General features: G+C 41.3%; 2 protein-coding genes across 35 annotated transcripts in view; both read left to right on the forward strand.

The window, feature by feature from the left end:
* The window catches only part of EPB41L3 (erythrocyte membrane protein band 4.1 like 3), a 143,646-nt gene extending 122,851 nt beyond the window's left edge, over positions 1-20,795 (forward strand). For 6 of the 34 annotated variants that reach the window (XM_075084733.1, XM_075084735.1, XM_075084722.1 and 3 more), the window contains exons 13-26: positions 931-1,497; positions 5,494-5,547; positions 7,414-7,449; positions 7,617-7,682; positions 8,159-8,350; positions 11,539-11,613; positions 12,025-12,126; positions 14,118-14,240; positions 14,764-15,159; positions 16,225-16,356; positions 16,801-16,899; positions 17,989-18,069; positions 18,334-18,450; positions 19,708-20,795. In XM_075084733.1, the coding sequence (XP_074940834.1) occupies positions 931-1,497; positions 5,494-5,547; positions 7,414-7,449; positions 7,617-7,682; positions 8,159-8,350; positions 11,539-11,613; positions 12,025-12,126; positions 14,118-14,240; positions 14,764-15,159; positions 16,225-16,356; positions 16,801-16,899; positions 17,989-18,069; positions 18,334-18,444 (2,034 nt within the window). In that variant the 3' untranslated portion in view covers positions 18,445-18,450; positions 19,708-20,795. The remainder of the gene's footprint in view (positions 1-930; positions 1,498-5,493; positions 5,548-7,413; positions 7,450-7,616; positions 7,683-8,158; positions 8,351-11,538; positions 11,614-12,024; positions 12,127-14,117; positions 14,241-14,763; positions 15,160-16,224; positions 16,357-16,800; positions 16,900-17,988; positions 18,070-18,333; positions 18,451-19,707) is intronic. The other 28 variants (XM_075084751.1, XM_075084738.1, XM_075084739.1 and 25 more) reach the window with 19 other exon arrangements.
* LOC142053993 (uncharacterized) lies at positions 12,336-13,725 on the forward strand. Its single transcript, XM_075086196.1, has 2 exons — positions 12,336-12,434; positions 12,866-13,725. The coding sequence occupies exons 1-2, from the start codon at positions 12,336-12,338 to the stop codon at positions 13,634-13,636; spliced, it is 870 nt and encodes a 289-aa protein (XP_074942297.1). The 3' UTR covers positions 13,637-13,725.
* Positions 20,796-21,020: the final 225 nt, after the last annotated feature.

The following is a 21,020-nucleotide window of genomic DNA, read 5'->3' on the forward strand; positions in this document are numbered from 1 at the left end:
GGACCTCTCCCTGGTCAGCCCTCTTCAGATCCCCAGCAAAAGAGCAGGGGCTCTGCCTAGCCAAAACCCTCAGCTCCCTTCTTTCAACGTGCTGCTGAAGCGGTGGGGTGCAGCACAGTGGGGGGCAGCAGGGCACGTGGCCGGGAGGAGGCCACCCTCCCCGGCGCTGCCCGCTCTGGCTTGCGGCGGGCAGAGGTATGGGCAGGTCTGTGGGGATGCCCGGCAGAGGCCAGCCTGGGTGGTGATGGGGGCCGTGCAGAGGAGCTGGCTGCTGGGGTAGGTATCAAGTTAGTGCCATTTTTTCCATCAGTAACAGCTGAGCCCCCGACCAGAGTACGTTTTATTTAGGTTGAGGGCCTAGTGTTTCTTTTAAATATTGTAATAGAGGAATTTGGGCACGTATAGTTTTCAAATCTGTAGGGTTTTAATTATTGCTGCTGAGGTTGTCCAAGGCATAGATGGGAAGCAACTGGCCGCCACTGGATTTCCTCCTGACTGCAAGAATGCTGTCACAAGGAGTGTTGGTAGTAGAAATACGTTCCCTCGTTTCTTTGTTGCGCTCCATGTACTTCATGTTTGAAAACTCCTTATGATCTGAAGCCAGTCTTCAGTAAGCGGAAATTGGCAGCACCTGAAACTCCACATATGGCCGTGAAGGTTTTTATGTAAATCCTATGCTGCGGATGACTAGACAAATGCTGAATCAAGAAGTTGCCTTTTGTAAGCTGTAACCCTGATTCACTAATACCTGTGGTGTGTGGCATGGGAACATGCACCATTTAACTCAGTGGATAGCTGTGGTGTTAAAATACTGTTTATAATCATTTATATATATATAATTTATCATCACGGAAGAAAATTAACTAATTACAGTTTTCTTTTTGTCCTTTTGCTTTTGCGCCTTGTTTGCTGCTCTTTCTCTGTCCCCAGCCATCTTCGCTTGGCACTGACTCCTGCCACCCCTCTCCATCCTCGCAGCCTGGTCCCCATGCATCTTCAGCAAAGCTTCGCAGGAGATGCAAGGAGAGTGTTCGAACAAAGGCGTTAGGTTGTGAGGCGCCCAAAGAGAGCGCTCCAAAGCACGGCGAGTCGGAGCCGGACTCTGACAGAAAGGGGCGAGTTTGCTCCACTGAGCAAGATGTGGCTTTTGGCTATAAGCAAAAAGCCGGCAAAGGTGGAACGCTGTTTTCCTTCTCCTTGCAACTTCCAGAGTCATTTCCTTCCCTCCTGGATGACGACGGCTACCTGTCGCTCCCTAACCTCTCCGAAACCAACCTCCTGCCTGCCAGCGTGCAGCACTACCTTCCCATCCGCTCCCCCTCCCTGGTGCCTTGCTTCCTCTTCATTTTTTTCTTTCTGCTCTCTGCCTCTTTCTCAGTGCCATACGCCCTCACTCTCTCCTTTCCTCTGGCTATGTGCCTCTGCTACCTGGAGCCCAAGGCGGCCTCCTTGAGTGCCTCACTTGCCAATGACCTGAGTGACAGTTCAGAGGAAGAGGTGTGTACCTCGGCATCGAACACACTCTTTTTTGTGTTCGGTGCTTCAGTCCTAACCAGTGTTAGATTGCTGCAATAGTGGTCCTACTTTCAGAGCCTCATTTCTGTCTGTGCTGATATGTTAGAAGGGGTGTTTTGGGGGTTTTTGATTTGGGCATTGGGGTTTTTTTTTCTTATTTTCATTTTTTTCTCGTGTTGGGAGTGCAGCTTGGGGCCCAGGGTTAGGCACAACACTGTGTGGAAGTGGCTTGGTTTGAACTGTGTCAGCTGATGCAAAGTGACTTGCACTACACAAATTGCCACTGATCAGCTCCGAAGTATTGTATCAGAACCCGCCAAGACCTTTTCTTCCCCCCCATCAGTTTGTACTAGGGTTAGAACAGTTATCTAAATAGTGGGATTAAGTACAATTTTCTGCATAGCTATATATGCATGCATATATATGTGTATGTATACACATAATATTTATATAAATAGCTAGCCAATAATAATGGGCACCCTCACCAACTTCAGGGTGCTCAAAATTCAGGTGAACTCAGCTTTTTGCAAGAGCCATCAACTGTAGCCCGAACCCAGAAAAGGCTTTCTGGTTCAGTGAAACCTGGATCTGGACTTTCAGCCTTGATCCCACCTCTGCTACAGATTAAATTGTTTTCCCATGCTTAAATCGAGCATATCAGTGAGAGGTCAGACTGGGACAGCTGTCCTGCAGCTGTTCAGGGAGCATGCCATGTGGGCTGTCTTGCCATTGGCAGTGTTATATTAGCAGTGCCAATACCGATGCCTCAAGCCACCAGGATTATCACAGGTAGATAAACCCAACTGCAGGAGTAGTCCACGGTGGTTCTGGGAACTGTGGATATGATAATAGATCCAGAAGAAGGAAAGGAATCTGCTTGTTTAAGTAACACAGTAACTGGCATCTCAGTTTTTGCTGGTGCCTAGTTATTCTCTGTTGACAGAATAAACCAATGAGTTCTTTTTTTCCTCATTTTTTTCTTTTTCCACTTCCTCTTCAAATCTGAAAATACAGTTTTGCTTTGTATGTAAAAAGACCCCAGATGAGATAATCACAGACTAGTTGGCCATTTGTAAAAAGCCATCTTGGCCACCTGTCGTTGCAGTTGCAGGAGTTGTCTTCAATTAACCAGCTTGCACACCTAAACATTTGTGTAATCTGCCACTGTTGGTTTTGTAAGACTTGGTGCAGGATTTCATTTCCTTTTCATGGAAAGCCAAAAGCCGCATCAATTTATCTTGTAAAAACACTATCTTTGGATGCTTTTGGCTCTGTGATGCCTAACAACTAAATAATAATGTGCAAATCCTGATAAAAGGCACCTGAAATGTTGCTGTCTCATTTCGTGTCCTCTTTTCGAGATAGCATTTAGGTCTCAATTTGCATTAGCTCTGCACTTGGATTAATCTAATAGCAATAACAGCATTAATACGGTGCCAGCTCCAGAGGCAATAACAAGGCAGTGTTTATGTAATAGATTGGTCTGTTCCTCTTTCAGAAATCATCACTTCTTTTCGTTACTAAAGTTAGGAAGTATTGAGCATAAAAATGTATAAAATAGGCTTTTTAGTGTCGCTCTTTTATGAGGGCGATTACTCTGGCAGTGCTTCCTGGCAGACAACACAGACTTGTGCCTAATCCAGGGGGTATTTCTTGTTCAAAATATTGCATGAAAGTGAATATGTTTTAAACTTGGGCATGTCTGCATTACATTGGCAAAACAAATCACAGCAATTACGATTGCAAGTAAGAGGAGGTGCAGCCGCAGCATCTCAGGAGGTAGCTGCCTTCCCTTCCTGCTCGATCCCTCGCCCACCCATGAGCCCCACCTGCAGCTGCGCTACAGCCCGTCTCGGAGTTGGGCCCGACCTTTCTTACTCTCCGCTCCAGAGGAAACCTGCCTTGCTGAGCCTTAATTCGCCATTCTCTGCTCTGCAATAACCCCAGATCTTTATTTCAAGTAACTCAGTAATGATGACTTTGACTCCATGGCTGTTGATTGGCTTATTAGTGGACATGTATGCTGCAATAAAGCGAATATTATGCCTTATTTCGGATTTCATTGCTGTTGCGGTAAAAGAAATAGAAACCTTTTTTCCCCCCAGTTCACAAAAGATCGCACACAGTGACACAGCAGGCTGCAACCAGTACCCTAAACCAATCTCATATGTTGCTGAGCTGCATTCTCCCTTGAGCAGTCCATCTGGAGGCATTCCATGCAGAGACAGAATCTCACCCGTTAGATTTCATTAGGTTCTGTGTTTGTACCTTAGCACCTAGTATTTCTATTGACTAAATGCCTAGATTCAGTATCCTCTTTCCTCTTTTTTTTTTTTGTAAATAAGAGTGACGATGCATAGGTTTTTTTTTTAATATTGCCATACCTTTACAATTGCTTATGTTATAAAGATGTGAGATCCTTCACTAATTAAAAAAAAACCAATTTCCTAACACTTTGGTGAAAGCAATTGGACCAGCTAGGTAGACTATTTCAGCATTATAGTTTAATTTAAAAATAAGTGGTCCGTCTAGTGAGTGGTTATTGCTTGAAAAATTACATATAACTTGCATTCATGCACTAACCGAATAGTCCGAAATGCCCACTTATTCTTCTGCCTGTTATACAAGCAATAAAAATTATTCAAAGGAAGGAATGGTAGACAACAAAGCAATGAAAAAAGCAGTTTTATGAAACATTGGAGTTGTCAGAAAATCACAGAAGATAGGAAGTTCAAAGTTAAGACTGATAACTCCATCCAACTGTAGGTTGCTTTTTTTCTCTTGTTTCACACTGATGTGATCTGAGGATGAGCTCTCCTGTCCTAGCTTTAATTTACCTGCCTGGGTTACTTTAGATTATCTAAGGACCACAGAAAATCACTAATCAAAACCAGAGCTTTCACTGATGTTAAAACAACTTGGATGTGTCAATCTGGAGCAGCAGGGAGCACTTTCTTTACTTACTAGTTTTTCCATAAGCTTGCATAACATCAAAAGTAGTCACCTGAATTCTCTTCTCAGTCTGTAGTAATCTGCACTCAACTCTCTATTAAATCTCGACACTTGTGTTCGCCACTAAAATGTTCTTCACGGTGTCGAGCAAAGCAGGGATAGATCAGTCTGTGCAATGCTGTGCTTTGTTTCATTTTTATCACTTGTACCTAGTAAGTGTTTTTGGGGTGGGGGGAGTCACTTTTATTTTTCTCCTGCTTTCATCCATATTCTTAAATGGAATGAGAAGTATTTTTGATTCTTTTAATAGCAGTTTTCTTTCTTTTTACTATCATTAACAATATCAGCTGCTCTTTATTGGAACCGAGTGGGATCTGAGCCTTATCATTACTCTGCAGACAGGCAGTAGATGGGCTGTGGGGGTATGGTTATTTGAACTTCTTGGTAATGCAGACAGCCTCATGGTGTATAAATGTGGAGACAAGAACAACTTCTGTACAAATGAGGGGCTGAAAGTCAGGTGACTGTTCAAGTAGCCTTTTTTTTTAATTACCTTTTCCCCCTCCAGATAAAAAGTCAAATACCACATTAATCTACATTGGCTAGAACAAAACTTTGATGAATAATTTTCTTTAAAAAAAGCATATGGGAGGAAAAGTTTGTTAGAAAATATTAGCTTTTTTCCCCCTTTTTTTTCTTTAAAGCCACCTGGCTTTCTTAAGAAAAAAAAAAAGATCAAATAACACTTTTCCAGTAATATTTTGTTTGGCTTATAAATTTGTTCCAGTAAAGCCATATACTGTGTACAGTACGCCTCGAGTCTTCCTCTGAGTCTGTTCTGTTTACTAATATAGCACTTTTATTTTGCTTCTTTGACTTGTGCGTGGTTTGAAAAGCAATGCTAATGCAGTTCGCAGGGATGTTGAATTTAACAGTTCCCCATGTGAGCCACGTGTACTGATGAGCTGGGTTTATTCTTTATTCCTGCCTTCCTCTTGGGACCCGGTTACTTGTCTAACCAAATAGACTGACAGTGAGCAGACGGATACTGCAGCTGATGGTGAGACCACTGCCACCGAGGTTTGTACAGTTGCCGGCACCCAGTTATGGCAGGGGAGAGCATTTTGCCTCATCTCTTCCCAACCCCAAGCGCCAAACTGCATGTCTCCTACAGCAGTTCAGGACCCCTCTGTGCGTGTGTGTGCATGTGTGTGCGCGAGAGCTTCGCTCGGCGAGTTGAGTTTTCAGTGCTCCCTATGGGTTCCCTTATTTCTGCCTTTGCTTTGGAAACTGCGAGGCCTCTGTGCTGTGCAGAGAGCGGGGTGGTGGCAGTGTCACCCACACCAGTGCTGCCCACCAGGGGATGGTCATGCTGGCCAGAATGTGCCCTGGGTTGTTCAGTTAGCTTGTTTGGTCTTAAAATCTGCAGCCTCTGTGAGAGAGAGAGGGGAGGGGAAGGCGGCAGTAAAGGGCAGTTTTCAAATTTTCTGAACAAAAATATTTCCAGATTATAAATATCTAAGGTTTTCCTTGAATGTAATTTCACCTGTCATCTTCAAGTATTGCCACCAGTAGTCCAGGTATTGTCTTCAGAGGAGGAAAATTAAAAAATTGCAATTTTCTTTGCACTGAGAAGCCTCATATCCACAACGTGGTATAGATTGTGCAGGCAAATTCAACCGTATGTGACTTCAGTGAAGTGCAAGTAATGTTTTCGTAATTAACATGGTTGCAGCTGCAACGCGAGCTGAATTTGGTCTGACATCTCATAGAAAACAGAGTCTTACCACAAACACTACTGTAGGTTTTCAGGAGGATGTCATTAATATTTCAGACTGTTAAAATTATCATAAAGGAAAAATTCTCTGTAGGGCGTGTGAGGGCAATTTGGCCTTGGCTGTAAATAGAATAGATTTGAACTGAGTATTAAAGTTATGAACGGATAAAGATTCTCCCATGGGTCGTTTGACTGATTAGGAATATATGAAAAATTAACAATAAAATAGTGACACAAGCATTAAAAGAATCCAAATGGAGCAACAACATAAAGACTGTTGAGACAAGTCAGGGGTACAAAATGCTTTGAAGTGCCTTTTGTATGACTTCAGGCCTTGAGCCATACAGAAAGTAAAACATAATCCTAAAACCATGACATTTAAAATGTTCACTTTATTAATCAAAATGCATGGTAATCTCCCTAGCTTTCGTCTTTATTTTAGAGAAGATGATGTGAACCTCAATTTTTCCCTATGGGTACCTGATTTTCAAAAAGTGTGGTATACTTGTCATCTGAAAATTCAGCCCTCAGAAACGGGGCTGCTTGGGCAGTCCATACTGCATTGCTTTTGAAAACGTGAGCTGAGGTGAATGTGATGTATATGCCATTCGAGAAGACCACCACTGCAGATAGATCCTGAAAGGATATATACAGGCTAAATATTAAATGAAATTATACAAATAAAGGCACTTAAATAGCATTTTAAGCAAATAAAATGTGCTTCATTGTGTAGAAAGTGTTGTGGGTGGTTTACCCATGATGAGTTGATGCAAAGCTTTGCCTGTGGTCCAAGAGATATCCTATGTTTATACTCCAGGATTATGGACTTCCAAAGAATTTGCTGTTGCCATTTGGTCCTAAACCAGCCATGATCTCGGTGAGAAGGTCCAAGTGCTGCTCCCTGAATAGAGATCTGTAAACATGGAGCACACCAAAGGAAAAATTTTAACGTTCCTTCATTCACAATTAACAAGCTTGAGAAGAGGAGGCTTGCTCTGAGTTAGGAGACCTGTGCAAAGTCAACCAGTGTGTCTACTCCTCCTCCTTAAGCCCTTAGCGTAGAGAAAAATGTGACCTTAACCTAGCCTGTTCCTCTCAACAATTTTTGTAAAGCCTTCGGCCATATGAGTGGGTAAGGTGTTGTTTTCCAATCTTTCTCATGCTGGCAGTCGGATCAAGAGGAGGACGGAGATCTAAAGGCACAGGTACAGAAACGAAAGGCCCAGGTGTTGCTCAAGTATCAATGTTGGAGGTGTTCACCTCTCTCAGCATGTTACTGTCAGTTCTCTGTGAAGAAATGTGTAGAAACAGCATTTTGTATCCTTTCAATACTGTGTCCCTTACCTTTCCCTTTCTTTTTCACTTCTTTCAGAATAGTCTGATTAAGCGAATACAGGGTGAAAATGTGTATGTCAAACATAGTAATCTTATGTTAGAGGTTGGTATTGGTATATACCAGTGCATGTACGTACATGTGTGTTAGTTTTAGTGGTAAACTGTGAATCTGCACTATGATGCATGAACTGTGTACTCCCACCTGCTAATAAATCAAATAGATATTTTTTATCTCAGATTATGATGACTCCTCTAACTTGACTATAAATATATATATGCGTGCACGTATGTGTGTGTGCGTCCACGCGCATATGTATGTTTGAAGCCTCTCTATCAGGTGTAAATTATAGTGATACGGATAAGCTCTTTAAGAGTATTTTTATACCCACTTGTACGAGATATGCTATGCTGTTATCTTTCAAAATGCCACATTTTCACAGAGTGTTGTGTTAGTGCTGTGCTCCCCGGCTCCCTGAGATGTTACCTCCCCCATTACTAACCAAGCTGTGTGTTTTGGCTCAAAAATTTGGTTGGCTTAGGATGTATTACAAACTGCTCTATTCTTTTAAAACTGTCCAGGACCTAGACAAAACCCAGGAAGATCTGATGAAACATCAGACCAATATAAGCGAGCTGAAACGCACCTTCTTGGAAACCTCCACAGAAACGGCTGTGTCTAATGAGTGGGAGAAGAGGCTTTCCACATCTCCCGTTCGACTTGCAGCAAGGCAGGAGGAAGCTCCTATGATTGAACCACTAGTGCCTGAAGAGGTCAGCGTGAGCTGAAAGGCTTCATTACGTATTTGTCTGTTCGTTTTTACTTATAATAGCTCTCACTAGATTAGAGCCCGTAGTTAGAGGTGCTCCCTTTTTCTCAGCACTCAGGCTCTAGCAGCAAACATGCAAGGAAGAGCAGATACCTCATTTAGAGAGAGAGAGAGAGAGATATAGTTAGAGTATGGAATTCGCTGTAAGCCGCATGGCAGAATTAGGTGTCTCTGAGGGTGTGAAACTCAGGCTTCCTTACAGGTTCAGTGAGCTTGAGGAAGTCCAGCCATGCTTGAAAGGAAACCATGAAGGTGATGGAGAGAAAATTTAAATAATGGTGACTGGCTGGGAGCAGCAGTGTAGCAGGATGGATTGGGGTACTAAACTTGGCAAGAAAATACAGAGCAAAGGACAGAACTCTCTCCATCTCTGAAGGTGGGGAAGAAATAATGATGATAATTAGACCTGCTTGGCCAGTTCCATAAGCGACCTGGTAGTTGCTGCAGTCTGCTGGATACCATTTTGTTGAAGACCCAATGCAGATTGCTAAGCGTGTGCATGTTCATGCAGTGTGCACGCATGAAAAAGTCTTGCTCACTGTGCAGTCTTGAAGGATTTGCAAGACACTTGCCAATTAAAAAGCTGCCTTTTATTTAGTTTATGGGTAGATAATAAGATGTAGAGGTAACAGTGTAACATTCACATTGCCATAATAGATCTTCAAAAAAAGCAGATTCTTGGTTTAAATCCAGTGGAGCAAAAAGAAATACGCTTGTGTGGTCTGCAATAAGAGAATTTTTTTTAAAATTATTCTATTGTGGATAGATATCTGGTTTCTGTCTCACAGGAATCCTCTCTATGGTTACCACTTACGTTTAGCATTGCAGACCAATAAATGGTCATCATAAAATTTGTTTCTGTCAGCTCAGCACTGATGTAATGTTGTAAGGAACTCTGCAAAAATTGGCCGGAAAGTATAATTGGAAAGAGTCTTCTGCTTTCCCACCTTAGAGGTTGGCATTGCAGACCTGCAGCTCTCTGGGGACAAGAATCCCTGCAGGCACCCAGGTAACACAGCAACTTCTCCTCTTAGGGAAAGGGGTGTTGCCAAGGAAAAGGCCCCAGCTCCTCTTATCCCACATTATGTCCATCTAACCAGTGGCTGATACAGACATCAGACAAGCATTAGAGTGGCCATCAAGGTGCATTAAAATACCTAAAACGCAGACTGGGTGCCCAAAGCTTACCTTTTGGAGAGAGCACTGAGGAGTCTTAATGTTGCTCCTGCTGCCTTGTTCAGGAATCATAACAGATCCTACGATAATGTTAGTTTGCTTGTTGTTGAAAATATAGGTTTTCTTTCTCAAAAGTAAAATTTTAAGTATAATAAACAAGATACATTTAAAATACTAAAGACGTAAGGAACTATTGAAAGGGAGCGGCTGGCTAGCTGAGCCTGAACCAAAGGCAAGCAGGTGAAGTAAACTTATAAGCCCTCTTCCCCCCTAGTTCATTTCAAGTCTTTATTACTTCAGAAATTTAATAACAATTTTTAGTTAAAACGCACAAGCAGTAGCAAAGCATTACGGTTATGTAGGCTTCACCCTGAGGAAATGCACGCTTCATTTGGAAAGGAAAAGGGCAAGAGTTATCCTTATCTGGTACCTCTTCTCTTACCGGAAGAAAAGAACTTGCTCAAAAGCAATGTCCAGTTACTGTATCTTATGTGGATCTAAGTAAACTACAGCTGTTCCACAGAATCATATCCAAATTAAGGCATTTCTGTGGAAAAAATGTGAGTGGATTTTGAGCTATCAGAGCCTAACTCTGGGGTGACTTCTGGCACTAAGGGGTCCCTGCTGTAGATAACATCTGACCATCCTTTTTGGTCCTGCTAAGCGGGGTGGTTTCAGTTCACATGTCCTGCTGGGAGAGCAGTATTTCAGGAAAAATCTGAAGCTGTGCATAGGTCAAAATCAGCACCTTGATATCTACTAAGAAATGCAGAGGTGGTCATGATAGAGAGCATGTAGAACTGCATTATGTAGTAGCTGCTTCTAGTCAAACAAGTTACACGTTTAACTTAGCATATCCACTTTAAAAATATATTCAGTGTTGGTTCCTGTAGCTCTTTAGTATAATAAAACAAGAACACAAGGGAAAATAAGGCTTTTCAAAGTGTGGGTTCAGTCAGTTTGACTTTAAGCCTGTCTAGTCACCAGTTGGTTTCTTACAATAATAGGGGAAATATTTGTTTTTCTTTAGTTATGAAAAACATAGTTTTAAATATCTGCCATAATGGTGGCCAGTTAGCTGCAGAACATGAAAGTCATCATATTAACAAACTCCTTGACAATGTTTAGTCTGACCAGGACTGGGTTAAACTAGCACTTTAGAAATAAAGAAGTTACGCATCTCATTGCGGTCAGGGAGGTGAGCCATTTCTCCCTTTCTGTCTCAGGTTTCTACAAATTTTATACCTTTCTTTAAACGCATACCTTTCCTCTTGTATGTGGAGTATGTGGAATATATGTATTTAAAACAGTACACTAGGAACGGTACCTTAGGAAATTGAGTCTTACCAACATTTGAAAATGTCCCAGTTGGTCAAGTTGCAGAGGTGTGTTTCTCATTCTCACAGCCTTGGGAAGGCACAGATGGGCTAAAGGTGAGGATTTTGGTGTTGTGCTGTAGAGGATAGTACAGCAATGGTTAGCTTCCTGCATGGGAACAAGATTCTGAGGCCTCTTGCACCTGTAAGGAGAAAAGAGCTGAAATCTTTGCAGAGCAGCCCTTCTGCATGCTTCAACAGGGAGGGCTGCGAACTCAGGAAAGAGCTGAGTCCAGGTGAAGGCAGAGGGACCTGTTACAGGCTATTGAAGTTGGCACCAGGCACAGTTAAATGAATAATGGAGGATGAAATTAATACAGTCCATCCACACCCGGTGTTATTCAATTTACTGTTTTTTCCTGCTACACAAACAGCATGCTCGTGTCTGCTTTACAGCCATCACAGAGAGACAATGATTTCACTTCTTATTGGAAACTTCTTTGCTGTAAAATTGTTCTGTTTCATTCTGTTTCCTAATTTACCATGCAATTAATTTGTAGAGTGGAGAACTATGATGAGCAATTGTTTAGTGGGCTATATACCCTCCATTTACTAAAACCATTTATTCCCCTGACATTAGACCAAAGAAGAAAGAGAAAAATCAGAAAAAATCATATTTTTGCAGAAGGGAGGTACTACATTCCTTGAACTGCAGGTAAAAACAAATAATACTTTCTTGAAATGCAGTCTGATAGGCTGGCAATGATTTCTTATTTTATTATCTTTTTTTCCTTTCCAAGCGACTTTTCTTTATTTATTTATTTATTACATAAGTTCCAGAGGGACATGTAACCTGGGAGCCAAACTTTGAGGAATTAAGTACCCTCCAGAGCTTATGGCTTCCTCATAGAGACTGATTCCTCTGCTAGTTAGGAATCTCCTTGCACGGCGCTATTTGTGGGTGTTGTTTGCAGTTGTGCATGCATTTCCAGCATAAACCTCACTGAGAACATTGTGGCAAATCGGGCACTTCTGTCATTAGAATGAATTTCCTTTATACTGTCAACTGAATTCAGATTATGCTGTGTGATGGTGAACTGTGTATTTTTATTGGTTTTTCTATTAGCCAAGTGTGATAGAGAAGAAGCTGCAGGAAGGAGAATCTGCTGGCACTTTGGTTACTTCTCATCAAATCATTATCCAGAAAAGTATCCCATCATCCCTAGAGGTTATTTTTAATTCATTCAATTTTAAACTAGCATATTTGTGTAGTTAAATACAGAAGTAATGGTCTTAAGGTCAAATAACTGGATGCTGATTGCATAGCTAAAGCAAATCACGTAGCATATTTGCATAAAGAGAAAAAAGATGCTGCGTTAAGTTCAGTTCAGTATCTATAGTACAGCATTCGCTGTGTTGTACTACTCAGTTTCAACAATGCTGAAGGGGATTGATGTTATTCTAATGAAAACAAGGAAATTCAGCGCAGGCTACAGCTACATACAAATGCATACTATTCCAAAACCTCAAGAGCGTGTTTGTCACAACTGGGGAACAGTTGAATGGGCTTATTTGCAGTATTTTTGTCGTTTGTTCTTGACTGTAGCATTACGAACCATTGCAATATATGATTTCTAACCTCATAATGATTTTAGTCATCGTTTTAAATGATGCACTAAAACACTACCTGGCTTCAAATTACTACAGAAATAGTGTGGCAAAAGTAACTTTTTGTGTCCACATTATATGGGTGTCTAAGGGGAGGGAGTCTACAAAGGAATCATACTTTGCCTAAGGTGATGCTGTTTATTTGTTTAATAACTGCTCTAAGAGTTACAATGGTAAAAGTTATTATATGCTTTCAGAAGAGGCAGCATGGATTTCTTAAAAGTCTTCATATTTTAGTGCTCCTGAAGTAGAGATAAACCTTCAGATATTCTAATTTAGCTTTTATATCTCAAATATAGGGCACTGAGGATTGGGTTATTATAGACAAAATACCCTCTGAGGTAGTTGATGGTGAATCGAAAAAAAATCTGGCGTACAAAGTAGTGACTGTGAGCAGTAAAACTGCCTTGCCACCTGAGATATTAAAATCCAGTACCATTCTAATGCAGAGCTTTGAGGACTTGGAAAGTGAAATACAATCCAAAGAGGAGAATAAGCAGAAAATGTTCACCCTAGGAAAGTCCTATGATACTGTATCCGGGAAAATTGTAACCATGACAAGTAAAGCTAAAGAGGGTGAGAAAGCAGTACAGCCTTCCATAGAAGCTTTGCAAAAAATGGAAAGGGAAGTGCAAGAATCGGTGAAAATCATTCCTGTAGTGGCTGAGTATGAAATCCTCGAGCCTGTCACTGATGAGAAAGCCAGGCGGGGATCCGACATGCAGAGCACAAAAAGAAAGCTGTCCGACTCTCTGACACCCATAAAGGAAGCAGAATCTCAGTTCCAAAGTCCTGAAGAGGAGAGTTTGAAAAAGACACTAAAGATGGACCAGGATTTGCAGTTACATGGTATACTGGGAAGCTTGCAGCTTGGGAAAGCAGAAAAACACCTTGGCAGTGAAGCTGTAAAAGCAGGGGCATTTGCCCGGAGAGATAAGAGCCTGTCTGAGTGGAGATATTCCAGAGAACAGCCATTTACCATTGCTACTGCTCACTATGTTACAGAGTCGTCTGCATCAAAAGTAGTGGTAACAAGTGGCTTTGACTTCACGCCACAGTTTAAAGATTAAAGCATGACTTGTTTTAGGCAAACCCCTCACACCACCCTACCTTTTGGTTCTCTTGCTGCCTGGCTTTATGTTGACAGCAGCCAACCCAGCTTATTTTTTTTCCCCTCATACCTTGAATCCGTCACACAGTCTGAAGCAGACATTATGTAAGGCTTTCAACCTTTCTGGTTTATTTAAAGATCCATGTTACTGAAATGTAGTATTGCTGCTGTGGCTTGTTAATACAAGGTAAAAAAAGGTTTGCTTGAACCAGCAAAATGCCAACGCTAACAACTACGCTTCGTAACTATTGCTTACTACAGCCATTATGGATTTGCTCTGATTTATTTTCACATTCTTTTCCTGTTTCCAACCTCTCCGTGCCCCCGCAACCTTCTCTCCCTTCCCTCCTTCTCTGCCTCTGGTTTTGGCAATTAATATGTCTGTGCACGTGGGTCTGGCTTTCTTCTGTGTTTGACTCTACATTTCTTTGTCTATTTAGACTAAACAGTCCACCGGTGAAAAAACCTTGGATGGTTCAGATATCTTCAGTTTAATAGAGTCTGCCAGAAAACCGACTGAGTTCATAGGAGGGGTTACTTCTACTTCACATAGCTGGGCTCAGGTGGCCGTTCAATTCCCTCCATCAACATTATAACCGCACGGCGATTACTTTTGCTTTTCTTTTCTTTCCAGTTTTCATGCATAACGCAGAACCTATATAACTAACGCATGTATTGGTGTGCCTTTTCTTTTGTTACGATAGACCACAATAGAAACTTCACCCCCCCAAAAAAAAAGCAAACCCAAAACAAAACAGGTTTTATCTCATTTCACTTTATTTTGGTCATTTTGCAGGGTGCTGTATTTTGCCTTTATAAAACTCGCGCAAAAATATCAATGACAAAAACACTCACTGTGGCATTTCTCGTCACTTCAAAAAATTGTGATTCTTGCTTTGTTTTTCATTTCTTCTCTCTGATAATGTCCTGAGAACAAAAATCCATGCAACGTGAGAGAAATTAAATTGGCAAAATGTAATGCCCATTTTTTTTATTTACGTTCACAGAACATTGAGCTGAGGAGCTATTGCAAGTAGTGTTGTCTGCTTCTGATGCTGAGGGCTTTTTTTTCCTCCTTCCCCGCAGCGAATAGACACGACGACATCTCAGGAGATAACTTCCAGTGAAATGAAGCAAGCAGTTCAGCCACTTCAGGGTACAGTGAAGAAGGTTGTACAGGAGACGGTGGTTATCAAGGAGAGACACGGGATGAATGTGCATGAGAGCGGGGATCCTGCTAAAGCGGCCGGACTTGCGCTGGATGCGCAGGCTGAGGCAGCGTTGGCCGTGGCTGCTGGCGTGAAAGGGAAGGAGGGCTCTGCTGGGACTGAGGGGGCGAAGGAGGAGAAAAGGGAGGAGGCTGGGAAAGCCCTAACCAAACAAGAAGGCATCGCTGCTGCTGCTGCTTCATGTGAGCAAGTGGAGGAGCACAGCACAGCAGTCCACCTTTCAGAGTCTTCGGAAAGAAAACCTCATTTTGAGGTAACTCATTATTAAATCGGTCATGTCTGTGCTGAATTGTAAATGTAGGCAGTGGTGGACTAAGTTTATTCCTGTCGTGGAAAGCAAAGCGTACCAAGCTTGCGTGATTGCATCTCTACAGCAGGCAGTTTGTTTCTTCTCTTATTTCCTCCTTGTGTGACACCTGCAAGGCTTGTTGCTGGTTTCCAGTGTTGGCAAAATGCCATGCATATTTTCCCTAAAACCACTTTCCACGCTACAGGGAAATACCTAATTTGGTGGCTTTTTATGCAATAGATAAGAGGAATTCAGCGGGCATTCTCTTTGGGGAAGTCTATCAAGATAGGCAAAGTCCACGTGTCCTCAAAGACAGAAAATGCTTTTTTTCCCATGCTTGGCGCAATTGTAAATAAGTGTACAGTGTCTTAAATAGCCCAGGTTCCTTATCTTAGCCCCATTAGTGGAATTTCAAGAATTATTCTGCAGAGTGTTTAGGGAAAAAAATATTCTTGCTCTTTTGTTCTGAGAGCTGAATGGATGACTAAGGCTGAGTAGGATTCGTTCTCTTGGTCAATGTAAGAACATGTATAATCCCAGAATAGCTGAGGTTGGAAGGGACCTGTGGAGGTCATCTGGTCCAACCCCCCTGCTCAAGCAGGGTGACCCAGAGCCAGTTGCGCAGAACCATGTCCAGATGGCTTTTGAATATCCCCAAGGATGGAGACTCCACAGCCACTGTGGACGACCTGTGCCAGCACTCGCTTACCCTCAGAGTGAAAAAGTGTTTCCTGATGTTCAGAGGGAACCTCCTGTGTTTCTCTGTGTGCCCACTGGATCTTGTAGTGTTTACATATTTTCTGAAGTTTGTTTTCATGAAATCCAGGATAGTTCTAAAAGTTGACAGCATTATATGCATGTATCTACCATTATAATGAAGAGATTTTTCTGGTTTTTAAATGCAGAGCACTTTTTAGTTGTTCCCCCTCCTTTTCCAGAGAAAAAGAAAAAAAAAAACACAACACAACTCTATTCTGAGAAATCCAGAAGCTTAACTAAATGTTCCAATTCCTTTTTCTTTGTTCACAGTCACCAGTTGTGAAGACTGAGACTATCAGTTTCAGTAGTGTTTCTGCTGGTGGGGAAAACCTTGAAATTTCAACAAAGGAAGTGCCAGTAGTCCATACAGAAACAAAAACTATTACATATGAGTCTTCTCAGGTAAGAAATTCTGCAAAACCCAGGGTCTAATTTAACACGGCCTTAAGGAAAAACTCAGGTTTCCTCACCCATCTTTAAGGGTATGCCTTAGTGTAAACTGTTCTAAGCTGTTCAAGTATTAAACATTACCATGAGGAGGGTGTACGTAAGTATAGCTTACCTCAGGGTGACTCTCATGTCCTGGTGTAGGGCCTTTTGAGAATATGGACGAATGTACAGATGTCAAAGCCCCGGCTTCTCACCTGTCCTTCCAGAAGCGAAGGGGAATCTCCAGATGCAGAAAGAACTACTGACACGTGATCACCCTAATAGCAGTTGTTTCCTCACCACTAGATATTCACTTTATGGAAAACTAGAAATAGGGAAGTTCAGCCAGCCCAGTTCTTGCCGCCTCGTGCTCAGGAGCATGTTTTTGATGACTGGTTTTCTCTTTTGGTTCCTTAGGCGGATTGCAGTGCTGACTCAGAACTAGGCGTATTGATGAGTGCACAAACTATCACATCTGAAACTACCAGCACTACAACCACTACACATATCACCAAAGTGAGTCCTCAGAAAATGGGGAGGGTTTTTTCACAATGCTGTATGTTTTCTTAACTTCAATTCTATTATTTATTCTAACATGTGGGCACATGCTTGTATTTTCTGGACAAAATCCTGTCTATTTTGGGTACCTGTCTTCATTCACCTGGATTTGGGTTTACTGTCTTCATTAACATATCATCCAAGGACTTGGTAGAGTCCTGAAAGTCCTAAAGTCTATGCAAGCACAAAATGTTGCTGTGGGGAGACACTTGAGTTACCTGCAATACTCTCTGGAACTGGAAGCAGGGTAGCATCATTGGTATCATATGGTAGCCAGGGAGGAATAATTTGCCTGAACATGAGGCTCCACTGGCATGACTGTACTGCCTTTGTGTCCTGAGCTGTTATCCCTGCATGGTGTTGAAAGCACATAGCAAATATGTATTGCGTAGTCATAACAGGACGTTCAGTCAGCTCAGACGCCATGGTGGCATGGCTGGGTGGTACCTTAAACCCACAGCCAGACAGAAAGCTTGTGGCTGCCCAGGCAAATGATGTTGGGTCTTCCAAGGTCCAAGATAGCAGCTAAATAACAGTTCCTCCTTAAGCAGAAACCCTTAGAGCCATGACAGCTCTCCTACCAATATTTACTAAGGACAGGATTTTATCTTTCTGCAGTGAAATTCACCCTTCAGTAGATGAGCTATACAGAGGCCGTACCACCCTGTATGTCCTTCTGAAGCCTGCAGTTGGACTTCACTAGGTTTTAATATGAGCTGTCTGTATGTCCTTTCTTTTCTTCACGGGATGAATTTACTGTAAATACCTGCCATTTTTGACATACAAACATCTCTCCTGACATGTTGGCAGGTTGGTTAGAATCATAAAATTATGTGTATTGGAAGGACCTCTGGAGGTTGTCTGGCCCATTCAGAGCAGGCCAACTTCAGAGCTGCTCTGGTTGCAGTTCAGGGTCGTCCCCTCTGTGCGTGCTGTTCGAGCTAGTTCAGTCCAGTCACGTCTGTGTTCCTGCACTGATCATTCTCTGCATGAGTAGCAGCACTCTTTCAAGTAAGTTACTGACATGCGTTTGTTCCTCCCATCTAGACTGTGAAAGGAGGCATCTCAGAGACAAGAATTGAAAAACGAATAGTCATTACAGGAGATGCAGATATTGATCATGATCAGGTAAAATCTGTAAGCTGCTAAAGGCTACCCTGAACACTGCCAAAGAGACCATTTCTAAACATTGCTTTAAAAGATACTATTCATACTGGCATGCCTTAAAATAAACTGGATTAGTAGTTAAATCAGTGATGGTATATTTCATATTTTAATCATTTTCCTCATTTGTAAATTGTGTAATATCTCATGGATCTCTCCACCTTGCTACTGATCATGCATGTTCCACCTCCTTTTTGTTTTTGCCCTTCTGTGGTTTCCTTGGGATAGGCGCTGGCTCAGGCAATTAAAGAAGCCAAAGAGCAGCACCCTGACATGTCAGTGACCAAAGTAGTGGTACATAAAGAGACAGAAATCACACCAGAAGATGGGGAGGATTGACCACAGGTAAGATGACGAGATGATTTTCCTAGGCATTTACTGGGCTGGCATGTTGCAAAGGTTGTTTTCCTACCATAATTCACCTCTAACTCTTTGCTTTCTCTCACTGGCATTTGCAAGTTGCGTTCGTGCTGGTTATCAGTTCTGGTATTTGAATGTAAACCACGTTCAGCTCTAAACGTCTGTCCTCATTTCATGGTGCCAGCTGGAGAAAGAGAAACTCCTCATTTGCTTTTGTTGGCTCTCTGGAAAGTCCTCATTGTCCATGCTTTGATATAGTCTAATTTTCTAGTTCTGAAGTTTAAAAAAAAAATTCTGCTGTCTGCTTTTTTGTCATTTAAGAACAAAAATAGTTTGTTCTTAAAGGTATGCATTTTTTCTTAAAAATGCCAAGGGAAGAATCTACAGCTGCTTTTTAAATGTCCCGTGCAGATACGTTACAAGTTAAGCTTTAATTCCTAACTTGCAAAGGTAACGGTCCAAGTTGCTTTTGATTTTCCTTTGAAACCTGATAAGTGTGTCGGTATTTGGATGTCTTGGCTTTCTTGTATTTGAAAGAACATTTTATGTTTTAAAGCAGCATTGTTTATCAGGATGAGATGATAATGCAGCTTTTTTTGTGTCAAGCTTTTTTTCAGTAAAGGCATGCTCTCCAATTGTGGCTGGGTAAACAAATGTCTTAATATTACTATATTTATTCTGTGTGCAGAAACATGTCATGCATACTAACCTGCTATGCAAAAGCCGTTAATGCTAGCACGATTGCACAAATTGCTTTGAATGCTGTATGCAGAAGGAAAAAAAAAAAGCTGCTTTTCCGATCTGTTTAAATCAATAGCAGCATTTTATTGTTAAAACAATATATATTCCCTAACATTTGGTCTAAGTAACAGAATATCATGCACAGCACCTTTTGAAGCTGTTTTGCTCTCCTGCTTTTGGATCTAGAGACCCTAAAAATCCCTGAATTTCAGTATCTGTTATTTATTTGGAAGGTGGAACCAGTCACTGAGGAGTGAGTAGCTATGATTCTTGTGGTATTCTGCTAAGTGTTTCGGACACACTGTAATGTGGCTTGCTTAAAAGTCTGTTGATGTCACTGATTCTTTCCATTGGCGTCAGCGGATTTTGGCTTTGGGCCAAGTTGCTTATACTGGGATGATGCTGGTTTCAAGTAGCTTTTGTTACATGAACAAATTGAGAAAATCTCTGTTGCAAGAGAGTAGTTGCTTTAAATAATTAACTCAGTTCTCTTTCCTGCAGGAATAACCTAGATTGCGTATGAATCCAGACATGCACACCAGTAGGAATACGAGAGCCTATAAGGAGTCTCAGTTCCAACCTGACTGACTTGTATCTGTCTATGGAAAATTTCAGTACAGAAGAATTGATCTTGACCGTTAATAAAGAAACTGGCAGAGATACCTTCCCATAAAAAGCAATCTGAATCAGCATCAGTTAAACAATATTGCATGAAGCAACGATAAAATTACAGAAAAGCAGCATTTTTAATTTTCTTAAAATGTCTAAGTTTTCAGCTATACCTGCACGTTCATAAACAATATAAACAGTGATCTCATGTAACACATAAACAGTTCATGCCTTTCACAGTTTACAAAAGTCTAAACAAATTAAAATTTGTTAGGTGGCAAGCCTTTTGTTTACAGATACTGTAAATGAAGATTACCCCCAAAATGCTAGAAGCTATATAGGTACTGTGTATAATGTTTTGCCACACATTAGATGTGCCAATAACACAGTTTATTCAGTAAACGACTTGAATCTTATATTTGTTTCATCTGGTTTTATTACTGCCCGATAAATGATGACAAATCTTTACTCTTATCAAAATATTTAAATGCTTACAAAGTGTGCTTTCTATACCTGACTGAATACCTTATGAGGTAGTAATGATTTTAGTATATTAACTTTAACGATTTTTGTCAGCGTTGTTCAGAGTCAGCTTCCAGTCACCCTTCACAGATCCTAACCTTGTAAATTATATGTAGTTATTTTGGAGAAAAAAAAAAAAAAAATCTGTATTTTACTTAGTTTGCAGCATTAGAAAATTATTAATCTGAAATAACCGTGATGGTTTTCTATTGATTTCCCTTTTGTTCTCAGAGGAAAAAAAGAAAAAAAAAACCCCTCTGTCTGAGAATCTGGTCAGCATTTACTATCTAGTTCAGAGTCAAGCCTTAACCTGTACAGAACATCCATTGAAAACTCGTTAGTGTCCAGCTATAATACGCACTGAAGGGATAGCGTCCATTACACTGTCAGCTACATCACAACACATGGTGAATGTATGTTTCTGCATAGTGAAATAAAAGTGGTAAATGCATCCAAAATTGTATTGTTCTGTGTCTAAAAGCACTTAATGTTTTTTAATATTCAAAAAGTTAAGTTACGTTTGTAAGACACCACAGGTTTACTCATCTGCACAGTAGACACGTTTTGTTTTCAGCAGCTGACACTGCACCGTGCAGACAGTTGGAGTTAGCGGAGCAGCCAAAGGGATGATGGTGTTTACCTCTGGGCATGTGATGTTTGCAAAGGAAAAGGAGTGTTTGGTT

The sequence above is a fragment of the Phalacrocorax aristotelis genome, chromosome 2, assembly GCF_949628215.1.
Source record: "Phalacrocorax aristotelis chromosome 2, bGulAri2.1, whole genome shotgun sequence".
Lineage (NCBI taxonomy): Eukaryota > Metazoa > Chordata > Aves > Suliformes > Phalacrocoracidae > Phalacrocorax > Phalacrocorax aristotelis.

What these genes read in the sequence shown, in the direction of transcription:
- LOC142053993 (XM_075086196.1), top strand. Translation starts at nt 12,336, where the DNA reads ATGCTGAAGGGGATTGATGTTATTCTAATGAAAACAAGGAAATTCAGC. An exon ending in TTCCAAAACCTCAAGAGCGT is followed by an intron (nt 12,435 to 12,865) that starts GTTTGTCACAAC and finishes TCTCAAATATAG; the next exon opens with GGCACTGAGGATTGGGTTAT.